Source organism: Crotalus tigris, unplaced genomic scaffold (assembly GCF_016545835.1).
Source record: "Crotalus tigris isolate CLP2741 ecotype Arizona unplaced genomic scaffold, ASM1654583v1 scf7180000018879.704157, whole genome shotgun sequence".
Taxonomy (NCBI): Eukaryota; Metazoa; Chordata; class Lepidosauria; order Squamata; family Viperidae; genus Crotalus; species Crotalus tigris.
Window position 1 is genome coordinate 313,678 of NW_024097253.1, and position 18,933 is coordinate 332,610.

The 18,933-nt window shown below is 39.3% G+C and overlaps 1 protein-coding gene across 6 annotated transcripts in view; it reads right to left on the reverse strand.

Annotated features, from left to right (window-relative positions):
* The window catches only part of SH3KBP1 (SH3 domain containing kinase binding protein 1), a 158,697-nt gene that overhangs the window by 17,567 nt on the left and 122,197 nt on the right, over positions 1-18,933 (reverse strand). For all 6 annotated transcript variants that reach the window (XM_039357217.1, XM_039357215.1, XM_039357216.1 and 3 more), the window contains 2 exons: positions 14,399-14,484; positions 3,263-3,372 (listed from right to left, as the gene is read on the reverse strand). In XM_039357217.1, the coding sequence (XP_039213151.1) occupies positions 3,263-3,372; positions 14,399-14,484 (196 nt within the window). The remainder of the gene's footprint in view (positions 1-3,262; positions 3,373-14,398; positions 14,485-18,933) is intronic.

Genomic DNA, 18,933 nt, shown 5'->3' on the forward strand with positions numbered 1-18,933 from the left:
CACTTATGACCATTTCAGCATCCCCAAGATCATGTGTTTTACATTCAGATAATTGACAACTGATTCATATTTATGATGGTCCCAGTGTCCTAGGGTCATGTGATCCCTTTTTGCAACCTTTTGACAAGCAAAGTCAATGAGGAAATCAGATTCACTTAAGAACCGTGTTACTAATTTAACAACTGCAGTGATTCACTTAACAAAATGTGACAAGAAAAGTCGTAAAATGGAGCAAAACTCATTTAACAAATTTCTCACCCTTTTTCCTTTTATATCCTCTCCTCTCCCCCCTCCTCCTTTTATATCGGGGTGTAAAACTTGATTTCATTGAAGGCCGCATCAGCATTGTGGTTACCATCGGGGGGCCAGGGAGGATGTGGCGTGGGGGCTGGGCATGGCTGTGGGGGGGATCCAGTGGTCTCTGGTGGGGATGGGTGGGACTGGGATGAGCGCTGGGGCATGGTCCACCAGAGGAGTCTTGCTATCCCTCTTGGGCCATTCCGGGGACTCCCAGACAGTGGCGTGGGCTGCCCAGAGCCCTGGGCAGTGGAGGACAAACACCCAGCCCTTGAGCTCCTGGGGATACCAGGACCCTGCAGCCCAGCCCAGTGCAAGCTTACTTCCCCGAGGAGGCACCCAGTTGCACTTACCTCCTCATTAAGGCTGCTGTGCTCATTCTCCTTCCCAGGCTGCTCATGGTGGGTGGAGGAGGGCAAAGTGCATAGGTCAGAGGGGGGCCCACTGTCTCTCCATGCAAGGAGACTCAGCTCTGTAACTAAAGCATCCTTGGCAATAGGATGGGAGACCACCAGGATAGGCCAGGAGGAGGGCCAAGGAGATGGCGAAAGGGCAGCAGTGCTGCTGGTGGCCAAGTGCTAAAGCAGGACTTCTCTCAGACCCTTCCTCCTTCCCTCCTTCCTTCCTTCGCTGCTTCCCTCCTTCTCATTCCCATCTCCTTTCTTCCTTCCTTCCTCCCTCCCTCTTCAGGAAGGGACGAAGGGAGGGGGAGAGATTGCCAAAGGTTGCTAGTGGCTATGGCTTGAAAGGCCACTGTAAATTCCTGGACAAGAGCTGCACAGCCTTAAGAGCAGAGTAGCAGGAGGATATTTGCGATGAGGGAGGGATTAAAACAGGCAAGAAACGCAGCTGGGGCAGTGTTACCCTCCACAAGGAATGAGGAAAGGCACCATCCCTTGGAGGAGACCAGCAATTGGCTCTCGCCCATTTCACATACCTGGCTCTGTGGCCTCTAGGGGAGGGGACACCATGAGTGGAATGAAAATCCACATTAGCTGTGCGACGCCACCCAGCCCCCAACCTTCCCAGTTTTGGCAGGTAGTGTTATGCTTCCATCAGAGCCTGAATCTGCTGAGGAAAATGAGAGGGAACTGGAGCCTATGGAAGTCGAGGTAGATCTGTCTGTGGCTTCAGAGGAATGTGGGGAAGAGCAGGCCGAGGCAGGCCAGGGCCTTTCAGGACTGGGACAGGATGAACATGAGAGACAGAGCTCAGGCGATGAGCAAGGGCCACCCGCTCCTGATCCTAGAGCACAGAGAGTGGAGAGAAGGAGGGAACAACGCAGGCACGCTCAACTACTCGCTCAACTACTCGGAAGGAGAGTGCCCAGCCTCTCTCCACAAGGCACACCTGGAGACTGAGACTTAAGGAGATGCTGTGGGGAGGGGCATTTGTCGGGAACAAATGCTGAATGCTTGGAGTTTTGTGTGTGCTGTTGCTGATCTTGGAAACAACTCTCTGATCTCTTGTTCTGTGTTGTGATTTCTGCTTGGAAACCCTGCAACTCTGACCATTGGACTGGCTGACAGACTTGATTTGGTGTTCAAAGACCTCGGATTGAATTTTGGCTTCTCTTCTGAAACTGCTCAGACAAGCTTATATTTCCACAGACTCATTAGATTTTGGATGTATGTTTCTTTCCTTGTTATCTACGTGGTATTTAGTAAATTACTCTTCTAATTTAACTGTGTGAGTTGAAACCTGAAGGAAGACTGCTTGTTTCATACACACATTTCCCCTGTCTGGAAAGTTAAAAACTTATGAAACTACTTGCAGCCAGAGGCTGCTGAAGGTGTGTGTGTCTTACTTTGTTCTGTGGCTTGCCAGAAATGTGGGAGCATTTGGGGAAAATTTGGAGCAATTAAAGGGCGGTTTGAATTGCCAGCTGACTGCGTTGCCTCTGTGCCATGCCCTGGGTCATCTCAAGTAGTGGCATGCTCTCCTCACAGCGCGCTGGGCCAGGCGAGGTGAACCTGGCGAGAAGTTGAATCTGCCTGGCCTGGGCCGAGATAGCAGGGGCCGGTCCCTCACTGTTTTTAGGGTGGCCCAGTGGGCCACTTTGCAGGCCGGATGTTGCCCATGGGCCTTGTGTTTGACATTGTATTATATCCTCTCCTCTCTCCCTCCCTCCTCCTTCTTTTCTCTTTGGTGCAGGTCCAGCTGACTCCTCTTCCCAAGTCTGTGTTTTTCCCTCCCTCTTCCACCAAAACCTCCTCCTTTTATAACCTCTCCTATCCCCCTCCTCCTTTTTTATTCTGGGTATGCCGGAAGTGCTGATCAGCATGTAGCCGCAAGTATCAATCCTGCTGAGCCCTGCAGCTCCAACTGACTCTTGCTCAGGCTTGTGTGGCGCTGCCGCCCTTCAGCTTATTCCCCTCCTAGGATGGTTGCGTGCCACCAGTTGAAAAGCCCTGCCTTACACCATGATTATTGAAAACTGACATGATTTCTTGGCAGTTTTGAGCTGGATAACAGATGAAAATTAGTCTAATCCCTACAAGTGGTCCTTGGTTTATGTCCATTCATTCAGTGATGGTACTGAAAGAGAGGGATTTATGACCCACAGCATCCTTATGGTCATATGATTGTGATCCAGGTCTTCGGAACTTAGCTCACAATTACAGTGTCGCAGCAAACCATAGTCATTTAATTATAATTTCCAACATTCCTGCTGGCATCCCACAAATAAAATCATTGGGGAAACTGTTAGGAAGACAGATGTTTCAGTCATGTCAGTTCTCCACTTAATGCCTATATGGTCCTCATTTAACAATAGCAGACAAAAATGCTAGAACTGCAGTCACTAAGTGCCTCAGTCATGTGATGTCATGCTGCATGCAAGTGTTGCTTAGCAACAGTAATTCTGGTCCCAATTATCCTTGTAAACTGAGGACTATTTGCATTATGAATAAAAAACTAATTAAGAATGCCATAAAGGAAGTTAAACTAAGCAGATGTTACTTACAGATGTAAATGACTGTGATGGAGGCCTTCTACCAGTAGCTTTTGGTCTTGTAGTAGTTGGATGGCTGAGTTTCTCTGCAACTGGTACTATGGAATCAAACCCTTCCAAATCTTAAAAAAACATGGAAGAGAGGCAAATATATTAATATTACAAATATTATGATGAAACTTTTAAAATTTAATTTCCATATTATTTTACATTACTTTGATATTATCAAATTGAGACATAGGGCGGCATCTGTAAGTATTTATTTACTTTAAAGAAAATATTTCTGTCAGGTCTTTAGTTAATGCTATACATCAGACATCTGAAAACCATTAGATAATAAAGAAGTCGAAAACTAATTTAAATACAGGTAGTCCTTGACTTACAACCATTCGTTTACTGACCATTCAAAGTTACAACAGCATTGAAAAAAGTGACTTATGACTGTTTTTCACTTTTACAACCGTTACAGCATCCCCATGGTCACATGATCAAAATTTGGATGCTTGGCAACTGATTCTTATTTATGATGGTTTCAGTGTTCTGGGATCATGTGATCACCTTTTGTAACCTTCTGACAAAGTCAAACAGGAAGCTATATTCATTTAACAACCATGTTACTAACTTAACACCTGCAGTGATTCACTTAACAACTGTAGCAAGAAAGGTTGTAAAATGGGGCAAAACTCACTTAACTTATTTAGCAATAGAAATTTTGGAACTGTAGTTGTGAGTCAAGGATTACCTGTAATTTATTTAGAGATATTAAAAGAGTTATTAAACAGAATAGATAAAATAAGATATACCTCCAGTTTTATTCCTAAGTAGATATTTAAAAATAATTGTTATAATGAAATACCTGTATGTTTTAAATCTAGTACTGTAGTAAAATTATTTATTAATTTAATAGCATTTTAGAAGAAATGATGAGAAATAGTTCAGAATTTCAAGCACTTACAAAATATAAAAGTAAATGGAATTCACATTTTAATTTTAAAATTGCTATTGTTTCCATTAACTCCTCTATCCATACTCTTATGCAATAGATAGACTAGAATTTCAATAATAGCTTCACTTTTGAAAATGTCTAGTTAGGATTTATAATTGTTTCCTTTTTTCCCAATGAAAACAATAATTCTTTCCTTAGATCTGTTACTGAAATCTTGCCACTGTATTTTTGACCCTGCCCAATAATGAGGTTATAAGCTCATTCTTGCAAAGCTAAGGTAATACAAAAATGCATTTAAAGAATCTCTAATTAAATTTGTCTTGCTGATGAACCTCCGATATTAAATTAATAACCTCCAAGAAACATTTTGCTTTGGTACTGTCACAATTTCCCAGCTGAGAATGATGGAGCACAAAGTAATCCATAGATATAACCTGTTTCATACTTGTTTGCTTAGGATCTCTTGTATTCTATTCAGATGTATTATGGTGTTAGTGTTAATGCTGCTTTTTAATTTAAAAGATTTATAAGGCTACCCAACTCAAATAGTGTGACTTTGGGTGGCATATAATAAACCATAAAAGAAAAAAATAAAATAGACACAACTATATATAAATTATACAGCAGAAGGTAATTCCCACTTAACTGGTCCCTAATACCTGGGAGCCCTAATACCTGAGAGCCAGTTTGGTGTAGTGGTTAAGGCAAGAAAGTGGGAGATTGTGAGTTCAAGTCCTGCCTTAGCCATGAAAGCCAATTGGGTGACTTTGAGCCAGTCCTTCTCTCTCAAGCTAACCCCCTCACGGGGTTATTGTGGGGAAAATAGGGGAGGAAGGTGTGTTGGATATGTTCACCACCTTGAATCAGTGAACATATCCAAGAGTTATTTGTAAAAATAATAAAGGCAGAAAGGGAAGGGAAGGGAAGGAAGGAAAGAAAAAGAAAGAAAGAAAGAAAGAAAGAAAGAAAGAAAGAAAGAAAGAAAGAAAGAAAGAAAGAAAGAAAAGATCTAAAGGCAACAAGAGTTGGAAACTGTTGAATACCAGGGGAGATCATTCCAGAGAACGGGGATAAAAACAGAAAAGGCATGGTTCTAGATCGTATAAGATGATATTTAGAACATGAAAACTGGAGTATGCCCTCCTCTAAGCAATGGAGAACTGCTAGAGTACTGAAAAAGAACTGATATAGTTCCCATCTTCAAAAAAGGGGGGGAAATGGTTCAGGAAACTACAGACCTATTAGTGTGACAGCAATACCTGGGAAGATTCTGGAAAAGACAATCAAACAACAAAGCTTGAGAACACCTAGAGGCAAATTCATAATCAGAAGACAAATGGGTTTGTCAAAAACAGATTATTCCAGACAAATCTCATCGGATTCTTTGACAATGTGACAAAATTAATTAATTGGACTTAAGTAAGGCATTTGATAAGTAGACCACAACCTACTACTTGATAAGATAGAAAAATGTGGGTTAGACAGGATCACTACCAGATGGATTTGTAACTGGCTCACAACCATACTCAACATGTAATCCTTAATGGAACTGCATCTACATGGAGGGAAGTATTCAGTGGGGTACCCCAAGTCTCTGTCTTAGGCCTTCAATATCTTCACCAATGATTTGAATAGGGGATAGACGGGGAACTCATCAAATTTACAGATGACACCAAGCCAGTAGGAATAGCCAATGCTCCAGAAGATAGGCTCAAGATACAGAGGGATCTGGACAAACTAGAACACTGGGCTCTATCTAACAAGATGATGAAAAAAGTAAAGTTCTACATTTAGGCAAGAAAAAAATCAAATGCACAGGTATAGAATAGGTGGTACCTGGCTCAATAGTAGTAACTGCTAGAGGGATCTTGGAGTCCTACTGGATAATCAATTAAATATGAGCCAGCAGTGTGCTGCAGTTGCCAAAAAAGCCAACATATCCTAGGCTGTATTAACTGTTAACAGAAGCATAGAATCAAGATCACGTGAAGTGTTAGTACCACTTTATAATGCCTTGGTAAGACCACACTTGGAATATTGCATCATGTTTTGGTAAAAAAGATGTTCTCTAGAAAGAGTATAGACAAGAGCAACAAAGATGATTAGAGGCCTGGAAGCTAAAACATATGAAGAACAATTGCAGGGATTGGGTATGGCTGGTCTTGTGAACAGAAGGAGTAAGGATGACATGATGGCAGTGTTCCAATATCAACATTTATGGAGAATCTCAGTCATCCAGGTCATGGCTATCTCAAAGGTGCTTTTTCAAAAGGCAACTGGACTATCTTGTTTTTCTTTGAAGAGGTTTCGCTTCTCATCCAAGAAACTTCTTCAGCTCTTCTTTGCAGACAGCTGATCATTTGCATTCTTTTAGAGTCATTCAGGCCATCTGGAGGTTTATTTGTGTCCTCAAGGTCACGTGAGTGGTGCAAATGGATTCTTCAGCAGTTCCAAGAAGGTTCCACACCGATTTGCACCACTCAGATGACCTTGAGGACACAGATAAACCTCCAGGTGACCTGAATGATTCTCTAAAAGAATGCAAATGACCAGTTGTCTGCAAGGAATATAAATCCTTCCATTCCCCACCATCTAGTCAAAGCTAAAGAAGCTTCTTGCACGAGAAGTAAAACATTTTCAAAGAAAAATAAGAAAATCCAGTTGCCTTTTGAAGAAGCACCTTTGAGACAATATCAAATGGACTGCCACAAAGAAGAGGGGGATCAACCTATTTTCCAAAACACCTGAAGGCAGGACAAGAAGCTATGGATGGAAACTAATAAAGAATCAATCTAGAATTAAGGAGAAATTTCCTGACAGAACAAATAATCAGTGGAATGATTTGTCTCCAGCAGTTGTGAATAACAATAGCAATAGCACTTAGACTTATATACTGCTTCGCAGTGCTTTACAACCCATATTGCCCCCAACAATCTGGGTCCTCATTTTACCGGCCTTGGAAGAATGGAGGGCTGAGTCAACCTTGAGCTGCTCAGAATCGAACTACTGGAGTGAGCAGTGAGTTAGCCTGCAGTACTGCATTCTAACCACTGCGCCACCACGTCACCACCATGCTCCAATAGTGGAGGTATTTAAGAAGAGATTGGATAACCATTTGTCTGAAGTGTTATAAGCTTTCTTGCTTAATCAGGGGGTTGGACTAGAAGACCTCCAAGGTCCCTTCCAATTCTGTTATTCTTTTAAAGCTTGCTCCCATTATGAGGTATTCCCTAATTTTATACTACCTTATTCTCTTGAAATGTCTTCTGAGGAAAGTACTTTGAGACATTTCTTGGAAATCTCACCAAGTATATTCATGTTCTAGAACATACCACCATTTTGTTAATAGCTTTTTTCTAAGGGGACATAATCAAATTAGGAATGGACAAATCAAATTATATCAAATACCATTCAGAATGCGTAATCTGTAAGATACACTTAAGAAAAGTTAAAAATTTTTTTAGAATGCTGCTGTTAAATGTGGGAAAGATAATTTTTAATTGCCCCTTTTCTCAACAGGATTGTATAACCTCTTTCAGAGCTGACATAATTTGCATTTCTTAACCCAATAATAAATTCAATGTGAATGTAGTAATAATGAAAGACAGCAATATAACATGCTCTGCGCTAGTCTCCATAATGCCCTCAGGTTGAGTTGTGATTAAAACTTCCAAAACATACCGAAAACACCCAGTTAAGAAAAGCTGCTATTTCAACTACAGAGTTTATTTCTTTTAAAATATGAATACTGTACACGGAAGAGATAAACATAATGATGGAATTGCCCAATTCAGAAAGCCTGATCCCATTACAACAAAAGTCCATAGTATCTCCACTACATCTGCTTAAGTCAGAATTTGTCCCTTTGTCCATTAGTCATCTCCTGCCATATCCTCTCTCCATCTCTATAAAAATGCTTACATGTGAGAATGAAGAAGTATGATTAAAAAAAAGAGGAGAACTTGTGAAACTATACTTGGCTAAAAATTAGGGGGGGATTGATCCTACAAGGGATCATGAGGTTTGTACTTTTTTCCTTGTTTAATATCTGTTTGCTGATAGGAAACATGTCATTTTTCAACTGAAGTAGTCCTTTAATTTGTTTCTTTATGTGCACACAAAGGGACATAAAGTTGAAGTAGTATCCTCTACGTCAGTGGTTCTCAACCTTTTTAATGCCGTGACCCCCAACCGGTCGTAAGTCAAGGACTACCCAACCGGTCATAAGTTGAGGACTACCCAACCGGTCATAAGTCGAGGACTTTCTCTGCCCAGGAGCACCACGCATGCGTGGTGCCGCCCCCTGCACTGGCCAAGGCGTAGCTGGCAAGCGGCAGAGACGGAGCAGGCCGACCACCGGCTGGGCCACTAGCTGGCCCAGCCCAAGGGAGGTAAGGCACCCGCCGGGCCCCATGAGTGCCAGCAACCCTCCCTGCGCCCGCCGGCCTCCCACCTCCCACCCCTGGCTCTCTTTTACTTATATTTTTAGTAGTTGCTCAGCAGGGAGGGGTGGAAACTTCCAGACAGCTCGCCTTCGCTGCAGACAACTTGCAGCACTGTTTGCAGAATGGGACTTTTGGCGGGTTCAGCAGGGCAGAGACAGCCTGGACAATTCCTATTGGCTTTTGAAAGCCAATAGAATTAGACTTTATTCAAGAGAGTCTATTCTATTGGCTTTCAAAAGCCAATAGAATAAAAGGGAGTAGCACAGCTAAGAAAAAGGGGAAAAAATGGCGGACTGCGTTGTTTGGCGACCCCGTGAAATGGTTGTTTGACCCCAAATGGGGTCGCGACCCACAGGTTGAGAACTGCTGCTCTATGTTATAATTTAATATAAACAAAATACAAGCAGTCCTTGACTCACCATTGAGCCTAAAATTTCTGTTGCTAAGTGAGACAGTTATAAGTGAATTTTGCCCCATTTTACAACCATTCTTGCCACAGTTAAGTGAATCACTGCAGTTGTTCCCTTAGTAACCTGGTTGTTAAATGAATCTGGCCTCCCCATTGACTTTGCTTGTTAGAAGGTCGCAAAATGTGATCACATGATCCTGGGACGCTGCAACCATCATAAGCAGATGCATTTTAATCATGTAACCATGGGGATGCTGCAACAGTCGTAAGTTTAAAAACGGTCATAAAGTCACTTTTTTCAGTGTCGCTATAACTTCAAACAGTCACTAAACAAATGGTTGCAAGTTGAGTATCTGTAATATGAGAGTTTTAATATTCCCTCTTCTCCATTCCTAGGTAATATTTTTCAGAATCATTTTGCTTTGGTAGAGTTCAAAACCTTCAAACTGATTTCTTTCACATACTAAAAGCCACGTTTCCTGGTCAAGATTTCCCTACCAAGACTCCAAATTTACAAGGCTATCCCATTTTCAAAAGAATGCTAAATGTATACTTAGAAAACATTCTGAAAACAACTAAATAGCAGGTGGAGCAGGACTGTGATGTGACATGGGAAAGCTCCATTCCCCAGTCTTATCAACCCTTCCTTTAATCAGGCTACTTTTAAACATCATGTTAGTGCTGTTCCATTGTTTCAGAAGTCATTTTCCATGAGATGGACAGCCATATAAATTTGACAGACAAACAGACAGACAAACCTTTTTCAGAAAAGAATGCTAAATCTATGTCACAGTGCACAAGAACTAAGTACTTACATAAAAACAGAATTAGGTTTACCAGATGGCTAAATCTGCAGTTTAGCCCTCTGATACAACTCACCTTTTTGCCAAACCCAGCCCTACCTCCCACTAAAAAGAGTGACAAGTGTATGCTTTTCCTGACATCTGGTAGTAAAGGAAAAAACTGAGCCAATACTTTCTTTAATTTGACCCGCACTGAAACTGTAGGGACAGCACTGTTCCCTAGCCTTGTTTGAGAGTTCAGCCATTTATGCCACATACTGTTCTGCCATCTTTTTCTCTTTTCTCTTTAATGTCAATCTGTCTATTTCTGCACAATCTAAAATTTTCTTAATTAGTTCTTCCGTTGGTAAATTTTCATTTTTCCAATATTGGGCAAATACAGTTCTTTACTGCAGTTAATACATGTAAAATTAAGTATATACAATCTTTCTCATAGTTTCCTCCTATTATGTCTAACAGAAATGGTTCTAGCTTAAAATCTATATGTTTTTTAGTCATTTTCTCCAACCATATGTGTATTTTTGACCAAAATCTTTTAGCTTTAGGACATTGACACTGACATCTGATACTGACTTCAAATCAGCGTAGCACACAAACCAACTAAAGCTCTTCAAAATGTCCTAAGCAGACCAAAAGACCCAACAACCCCAGAAGAAAAAACAGGAGTCATCTACAACATACAATATAAGGACTGCAACAACCACTATGTAGGACAAACAGGTAGAATACTGGCAGAACACATCCATGAACACCAACTAGCAGTCAGAGACTTGATGAAAATTCTTTAATTTCACAACATATAGACAGATTTTACCATAGTTTCAATTGGAGAAATGTGACCATCCTAGACCAAGCCAAGTCCCAAAATGCCAAGGAATTTCTAGAAGCCTGGCACTCTGACAAATCAGCCATCAATACACACACAGACAAAAGAGACTATCACTCAGTCTAAAAAGGAACAAAAAGATCCAAGCACCTCTCCACCAGCAATCAGCACCCAGATCAGCATAGATTAACTCCAAGGTTAACATCAGACCAACAATCAAATAAACAATACCTCCAAAGAAGTCAACACAAAAAGCCCAACCAAAGATAACCACTAAGACCACCCCCACCGACAGGCAAGCCACCAGAATATATACTGGCAGCAAACTGCACTCTTTACTAGAATTGATAACGTTACCTAGTTTGGGTAATGAACCATCTGCAAGAAAACAAGCAAGCTCAGAGAGCATCAGGGACCCCTCGTGTCAACCCGAGCCACAAATGTTCTCCTTTATTAGTATTGACTTCAAAAGCTATCTTTGCCATGGGAGGCTTAATACCACATTAAATCCAAAGGAGCATCTTCCCTGTCCCTTGTAAATACAGCAGTGGAAAAAAAAAGATATTTTTAAAAAAAGCATAAAATCTTACTTTTTGAGATGTCATTTTCTATTACAATTTTCTTTTTTAAATTAAAAACAACTACACTGTTCTCTGACTTAAAATTCAGAAAATAATAGGAATTAAAGGATATAAAACCAATTACAGAAACAAAGGCCTATTTGCAATGGTACAAAACAGTCTAATCATTTCCACAAAAGTTAATATGTAAGATAAGATAAGATAAGATAACCTTTATTGTCATTTTTTTTTTACTGTAGGCATAACGGCACACAGTTGTTGAAAAAGTTGAAAAGTTGAAAAGTCCGACTACCAAACTAGCACAATTCTGAGCAGGGGCACTGCTGGTATACAAGGTATCCTGGTTCAGGATTCCTCCTAACGCACTCACCTACCATTAGTCTTTTTTTAAACCTTGCAATGGCATATCATTCATTCAGTGCCCTTGTGCGATACACAATTTTATATTTTATAAAATAAATCCATTCTTAATATCCTGGTTGGCATTTGTTTCAGCCGTGTAAAATTCATGCTCCTTCTTTAGAGATTAGGTCATATCTTTAATGAATGACCTTTAAAATTGGCTCAATCTGCAAGGATACTTACAATAAAACTAATTGGTAGTAAGAAAGTTAATGTTATTTTTCTGATTATGGAAGTTTTAAAATCATGTTTCCTGGAAATAATCCACTAACAGACAGATGGGTTCTTATTTGAGAGACTCCTGCAAAAGCACAGAATCCTTGTAAGATCATTTTGTTAGTTCTTAAAATATTGCTGATGCATGTCTGTTACCTACTGTATTTGACTAACATGCAAATATTTTAGTTTATATTAGAAGATGGACACACATTTTTATTAGCATAAAAATTGGTTTTTACTATTGCTAAGAAACAATATTATAATAAAGAAGTGCAATATTTTCAGAAGCATTCCATTGGCCAGTATGAGATGGCTTGGTTACTAAAGAATTACAACTACAACAAAAGCAAACAAGAGGATGCCAGGAGAATGGAGCAGTAGATGCCATTCATTCTCTCTTGAAAAAAGACAGGACAGACAGAAGGTGCAAAACAGCCTTACCATCATCAAGTGAAGAAGAATTACCCATGATAAAAGGAGTAAATGGGGAAAGCTTGAAGAAATATGAGTGGAAAGAAAAAGAAAGGCACCACTGGAAATGTAGAGAAAAAGAAAAGAAAAAAAGTGTGAGGAGAAAAGGAACAGATCCATACGCATACTTAACAACAGGACTAATAGTGTTTTTTCCTCCAAAAGCTTTGCCTGTGTGAATCATAGATAAAACAAAGAAAAAAGTCCCTTTGATACAATACTCATATTAAAAACAAACAATGCTTATAATCCAACCAAGACATCTTTAGCTAATTTTGATCTAATATAAACACCTGAAAGTCTTCACACCAAGAAAAATATATTAAATAAATGCATCCTTTGGGGAGCTACATTCGTGTGCACATGACAATATCTATATTCATTTGACATGTTAAATAAAGCATTTCCATCAACAAATTAATCTCACATTTCTAGTTTGCATACCACAGTAAAATAACATTGCAGTACTATATACAGTGCAATACTATGCTTCATTTCCCTCTCTAAAAAATGAGCTGGTATAATGAACATTTTGTTGTTTCACCATTGCTGAATTCTTGCATAAAGTTGAAGTTCAGGCTGCAGTGGTTCATGGTATCATCTGCCAAGTAACTTACCAAGATGGTGGTGAGAACATTTCTCACCTCTCGTATATTTCATATTCATCTCCTTTGCCCTCCATCCATACTCAAATCTACTCTAACATTACTCACAAATAATTTAATCTATTTTTATGTTTCTTTCCACTATTTTCAAGTGATTAACAATTTTAAACATTTCTTCCAGCATCACAACATATACATAAGGCTTTCATTTTTGTTAATGTGCACATACTTCTGTATCTCAAAAAAGGCTTTTATTTTCTTTTATTATTTCTAAATCTTACCAAAATACAAAAAGTCTTTGAGCAACTTTACATATAAAAAGCAATGTTAATGTTTTAATTTTCTATCATTATTCCCATTTAGTGCTCTGATCTTCACGTATGTTAACTAAATATTGCAATTGTAATTCTGATTCAAAGACGAGAAAATCACAATGTCACATGTTAGTATTCTATGTTCTTTTCAGCCTAAGCTAATGTTCACAAATCTATTGGACTTCATCAACAGCTAATATTTATAAGAAACAAGTATTTGAAGAATATCAGTTCAACGCTGTTTATGGCTAATCAATAAATGAAACTAAAACTGCTATACTTCGGTATGTACTTTGGTAAGCAAAAAGCAAAATATTACGTACATATTAAAATACGTTTCTTTTATAATTTTATTTTCTGAAATCATTCTTTTTGTTAAAAAAACTTAGATTATTATTTGAACAACTGCCTATTAAGAACATATTAAAAATATTATTCCAAAATAAGAAACATTTCTGGCTTATTTTAATTTTAATAATATTAGCTTCCTAAAGAAATCACATCATAAAAGTAACAGAGTATGCTACCAATGTTATGTAGTAATGCTTACAGTTTAGAATACAAAGATTCTCCTCTTACAAAATCATGTCTTCTGAAGCCCAGTTGTTACAGAACTGAGTGATTGAAGCAGATGATACTAGAATATTTCCATATGAAAATGACACTTGGTTTGCTAACAGATATGTGATCACAGCAGAACACCTCACTTTCCAGCCTAAGTGTACTATCTTTACAACCTAGAACACTTCTTAAGGACAGCAAATTTATGAAAAAGTAACAATTTTCTTAATTTTCTCAAGATAGAAAACATGGTTAAAATGCTCCACAAAGTCACCTTAATTCTGAAGTTGTTACAGAACTCTACTAGTTCTTTTGAACTAACAACCATTAAAGGTAAATTTTAAAAACTCTAGTTTTTTAAAAAATAACTTAAATAATAAAATAGCATTCAATTAAGCAAAAATAGCAAACATTTAGAATATTATGTACCACATTATTTGTGTTTTATAGAGATATAAAAGTATACAATGATTTTATAATAAATATGTCAACTGATTACAGTTCAGAAATACTCTTTTTATATAGTGATCTGGTCATGTATATATGTAAAATGTACTTCAACTTACCAATGTCCTTGCTTTTTTCAGTGAATCCCTTTTCTAAGGTGCTGGACAAAGAACAGCTCCCCAAATCGACTTTTGGAATTTCATTCCTGCAATTAGAAACAAGAGAGATGTTCATTTAAATTGCTTCATTCCCACTTTTTAGCACTGGGGAAAAAGAAGCCTTCCTCTATGCCACTCCAGTGTCACCAGAAGCTGTCAGAGACACCCATCTCTCATAAAACAGTACCCTGCTAGGATTAACCTTATCTTGTTTCTCCTTAACACCTGTCAAAAGAACTTATTTTAGACACAATAATATCCTAAATGATGCCTTAAATACTAGCTGTGCCTTAATACTGAAGATAATTTTTCAGTAATCCAAAAAACAATTTCAGCCTCTCTCAATCATATTACACAAAAGAAAATTTATACTGCAAATTCAACTGTAAAATATATGAGGTGCCCAGCTGCAACAAAATAGTTAAACACTCCCTAGGTCTGTTGCTGGAACCTTTAGTATGATTTGTATTGGCATTAAGGGTTTGAATTACTAATACCCTTCTACTGACCAACTGAAATGGGAGTTTTTTGCATAAATGGGTGGAATTAAAAGGGTAAGCTTTCCTTTAGACCCTAGTATCTGGGGATTTCGACTCAGAAACAGGCAACTATATTTTTGAAAAGAAAAAGGATCGTCCATATGTTATAAATTGTGCCATTTATTCCCAAACCAGACAGAACTGATAGCTCTTTACTTCTTAAAACCACAAGCTCTTTAACAAAACATTCCATTTGTTGTACTGTACATTCATATTTATCTATAGTATGTGAATACTTTATTATTAGTGTCATTCTTTTTTAAAATAGACTTATTCTAGATCGTATGGTATGGAATTTTTATTTTTTCCTTCTAGTTAAAGATGCAAAATAGTCCAGTGCATCTTTTTCACTGGTAAATATAATATTTATTTTCAAAACATGTCTTCTTTGAAATCCGACACAGACTTCCTAAACAAACTGAATGCATTTTTTTGGTAGATTTGAGGCATCAAATAGCACTCCTGCTAGGAAAATTGTGTCCCATCCTGATGAGCAAGTGCTAAGCCTTGATGTCACCTCTGTCCGGAAAACACTGCAGACGGTTAACATTTGGAAAGCAGCAGTCCCAGATAACATCTCTGGATGTGTCCTCAGGGAATGTGCAGAGGAGCTGGCTTGTGTTCTCACAGATATTTTCAACCTCTCATTGCAGCAGGCAGTGGTCCCATCGTGTTTTAAGACGGCCATCATCTTGCCAGTGCCAAAAAAGTCCACAATTACAGGCCTCAATGATTACTGTCCAGTTGCACTGATATCCACCATTATGAAATGCTTTGAGAAGCTGATAAAGGACATTGTTGTATCTAGCCTCCCACCAGCATTTGACCCGCTTCAGTTTGCCTACCGACCAAATTGCTCTAAGGAGGATGCTACTTCTTCTGTCCTCCATCTGAGCTTGAAGCACTTAGAGGAAAGAAATATTCACATGTCTTTGTTGTTTGTCAACTTCAGTTCGGTGTTTAACACAATCATTCCCCAGCATCTAGTAGAGAAACCGGGCCTTTTAGGTTTAACCATTCCTTTGTGCAACTGGATTCTTGATTTTCTTACCAACAGGCCCCAGTATGTGCAAGTTGGAACAAATACCTCTAATACCATTTTCTTGAGACAGGTTCTCCTCAGGGCTGCATCTTAAGTCCACTGCTGTTCACCCTGATGACCCATCACTGTTGTGCTAGGTTTGCCACCAACCATATTGTGAAGTTCGCAGATGATACAACAGTAGTGGGCCTTATTCAGGATGATAAGGTGGAAGCTTACCGCAAGGTTGAGGGGTTGGTGAACTGGTGTAAGGAAAACAGTCTAGTTTTAAATACTGGAAAAACCAAAAAGATCATTGTCAATTTCAGAAAAGGAAAGCACAGCCACACTTCTCTGTGCATTAATGATTCACCTGTGGAGATGGTTACCAGCATCAAATTCCTGGGTGTGCAGCTAACGAGTAGGCTGGCTTAGTTGCTCAACAGTGAGAAACTGGTGAAGCGGGCTCAGCAGCACCTGCATTTTCTGTGTTACATGAGAAAAGCACATCTTCCTTCCCCTGTCCTGACCACTTTCTACAGGGGGATGATCGAGAGCATCCTGTCATACAGCATCACAGTCTGGTTTGGGAGCATCACTGCTTCAGACAGGAAGATGGTGCAGAGAGTGGTGATGATGGCCAAAAAGATCATTGGCAGCTCCCTCCCTCCTATCCAGGACATAACACAGAAATGTTGCTTGAGCAGGGTCCATAGGATTAACTGGGACACTACACATCCTCTTCACGATCTGTTTTCCTTGTTACCTTCTGGGAGGAGGCTTCACGGTATCCATAGCAGAACATCCAGATTCGGTCATAGTTTCATTCCATACAGTATTAACCTTGTGAACTCTCAAACTTCCTCCTTCCATTATATATTCAAGATGGACAGTATTTAATATTTATTTGTTATACATATGTAGGGGTGGGTCTATGCATATGTTGTACATAGTATGTTTAGGTGTGTGTCATGTATGTGTTTCACTTTTGAGAGTGGGCAACTAAATTTCATTTTTGATGTGTGCCGTTGTGCCCACAGTAAAAAAAATGACAATAAAGGTTATCTTATCTTATCTTATCTTATCTTATCTTATTTGAAAGGGATGTTGGAGATCATGTAATCCAAGTCCCATTAGTGGCACAGTAATTAGAATGCAGTATTGTTAGGCTAACTCTACCCACAGCCAGGAGTTCGATCGTGACTGGCCTTCCATCCTTCCAAGGTTGGTAAAATGAGGACCCAGATTGTTGGGGGTAACATGCTGACATTTGTAAACCATTCAGAAAGTGCTGTAAAGCACTATTGAGCAGTACATAAGTGCTATTGTTATCAGGGATTTAATGACCACCTGGCTTCTGTTTAAACTCCTCTAGCACAGTCCCACACACCCTTGTAATGCAGATTGTTCCATTGCTGAACAGCTCTTATTGTTGGATTTTCCCCCCATGATTTCAAATTAAATTATTTAATCCCATTTCACCTTGTCTGGAATAACTCTGAACAATTCTGACCTGTCTTCCACATGATATCCCTTCAGATAATAGAAGACAGTTGTCATTTCTCCCTATGGTCTTAGCTTTCTAAGGTAAACATACCCACTTCTTTATAAATTTTTCCTTGCAGGACCCTTATCTCCTTGACTGCTATTCTCCCGACATAGTCCTGTTTGTCAGTTTCATTCCTAAAATGTGGTGATTAGAATTGGACTCAATAGTCTAGATTTGGTCTGACCAATATAAAATAAAGAACTGTAATGACCCAGGGCATGGCACAGAGACAAAACAGTCAACTGGCAGTTCAAACCGCCCTTTATTTGCTACAATTTTCCCCAAATGCTCCCACATTTCTGGCAAGCCGCAGAACAAATTAAGACACGCACACCTTCAACAGCCTCTGGCTGCAAGTAGCTTCACAAGTTTTTAACTCTTCAGGCAGGGAAAGTGTGTGAATGGAACAAGCTGTCCTCCTTTAGGTTTCGACTCACACACAGTTAGATTAGAAGAGTAATTTACTCAAGGCCACATAGATAACAAGGAAAGAAACATACATCCAAAATCTAATGAGTCTATGGAAATACCAGCTTTTCTGAGCAGTTTCAGAAGAGAAGCCAAAATTCAATCCGAGATCTTGGAACACCAAATCAAGTTTGTCAGCCAGTCCAATGGTCAGAGTTGCAGGGTTTCCAAGCAGAAATCACAACACAGAACAAGAGATCAGAGAGTTGTTTCCAAGATCAGCAACAGCACACACAAAACTCCAAGCATTCAGCATTTGTTCCCGACAAATGCCCCTCCCCACAGCATCTCCTTAAGTCTCAGTCTCCAGGTGTGCCTTGTGGAGAGAGGCTGGGCACTCTCCTTCCGAGTAGTTGAGCCTGCCTGCGTTGTTCCCTCCTTCTCTCCGTGCTCTAGGATCAGGAGCGGACCTGCTGGGCGGGGCTGTCGGTGCCAGAGGTGAGTATAAAAGACACCCCCCCAAAATAAGACTTGGTGCCTCTTTTAGAGGCAAAAAAAAAAAAAAAGTCCCGGTCTTATTTTTGGGGAAACACAGGTAGTACTTACAAGAAAAAGAACAGTGTTTATCAATGTCAGTTGAATAACCATAAATATGTCTTAACAATGTCAATTATTTCAGGCCTGACACTTTCCTTTTTGATATTACAAAAGCTAATTTAGCACTGATTTTATTTTTAAATGATACCAATATTATCAGCAACAATAGACATACCTAATGTTCATGGAGGCAGACACAACCTATTAGTTAAACACTAGGTAATTTCAGAAACCCTTTAGCAAACAGTAGATATAGTGATCATTATGTCATCATCTCTATTAAACAGACCAAACTAATCAGAGGTTGCTTAGGAAAAAGGCTTATAACCCATAACCAATCAGATTTGGTTATATTCTACACCCTGGAAATTTTTCAGCTATA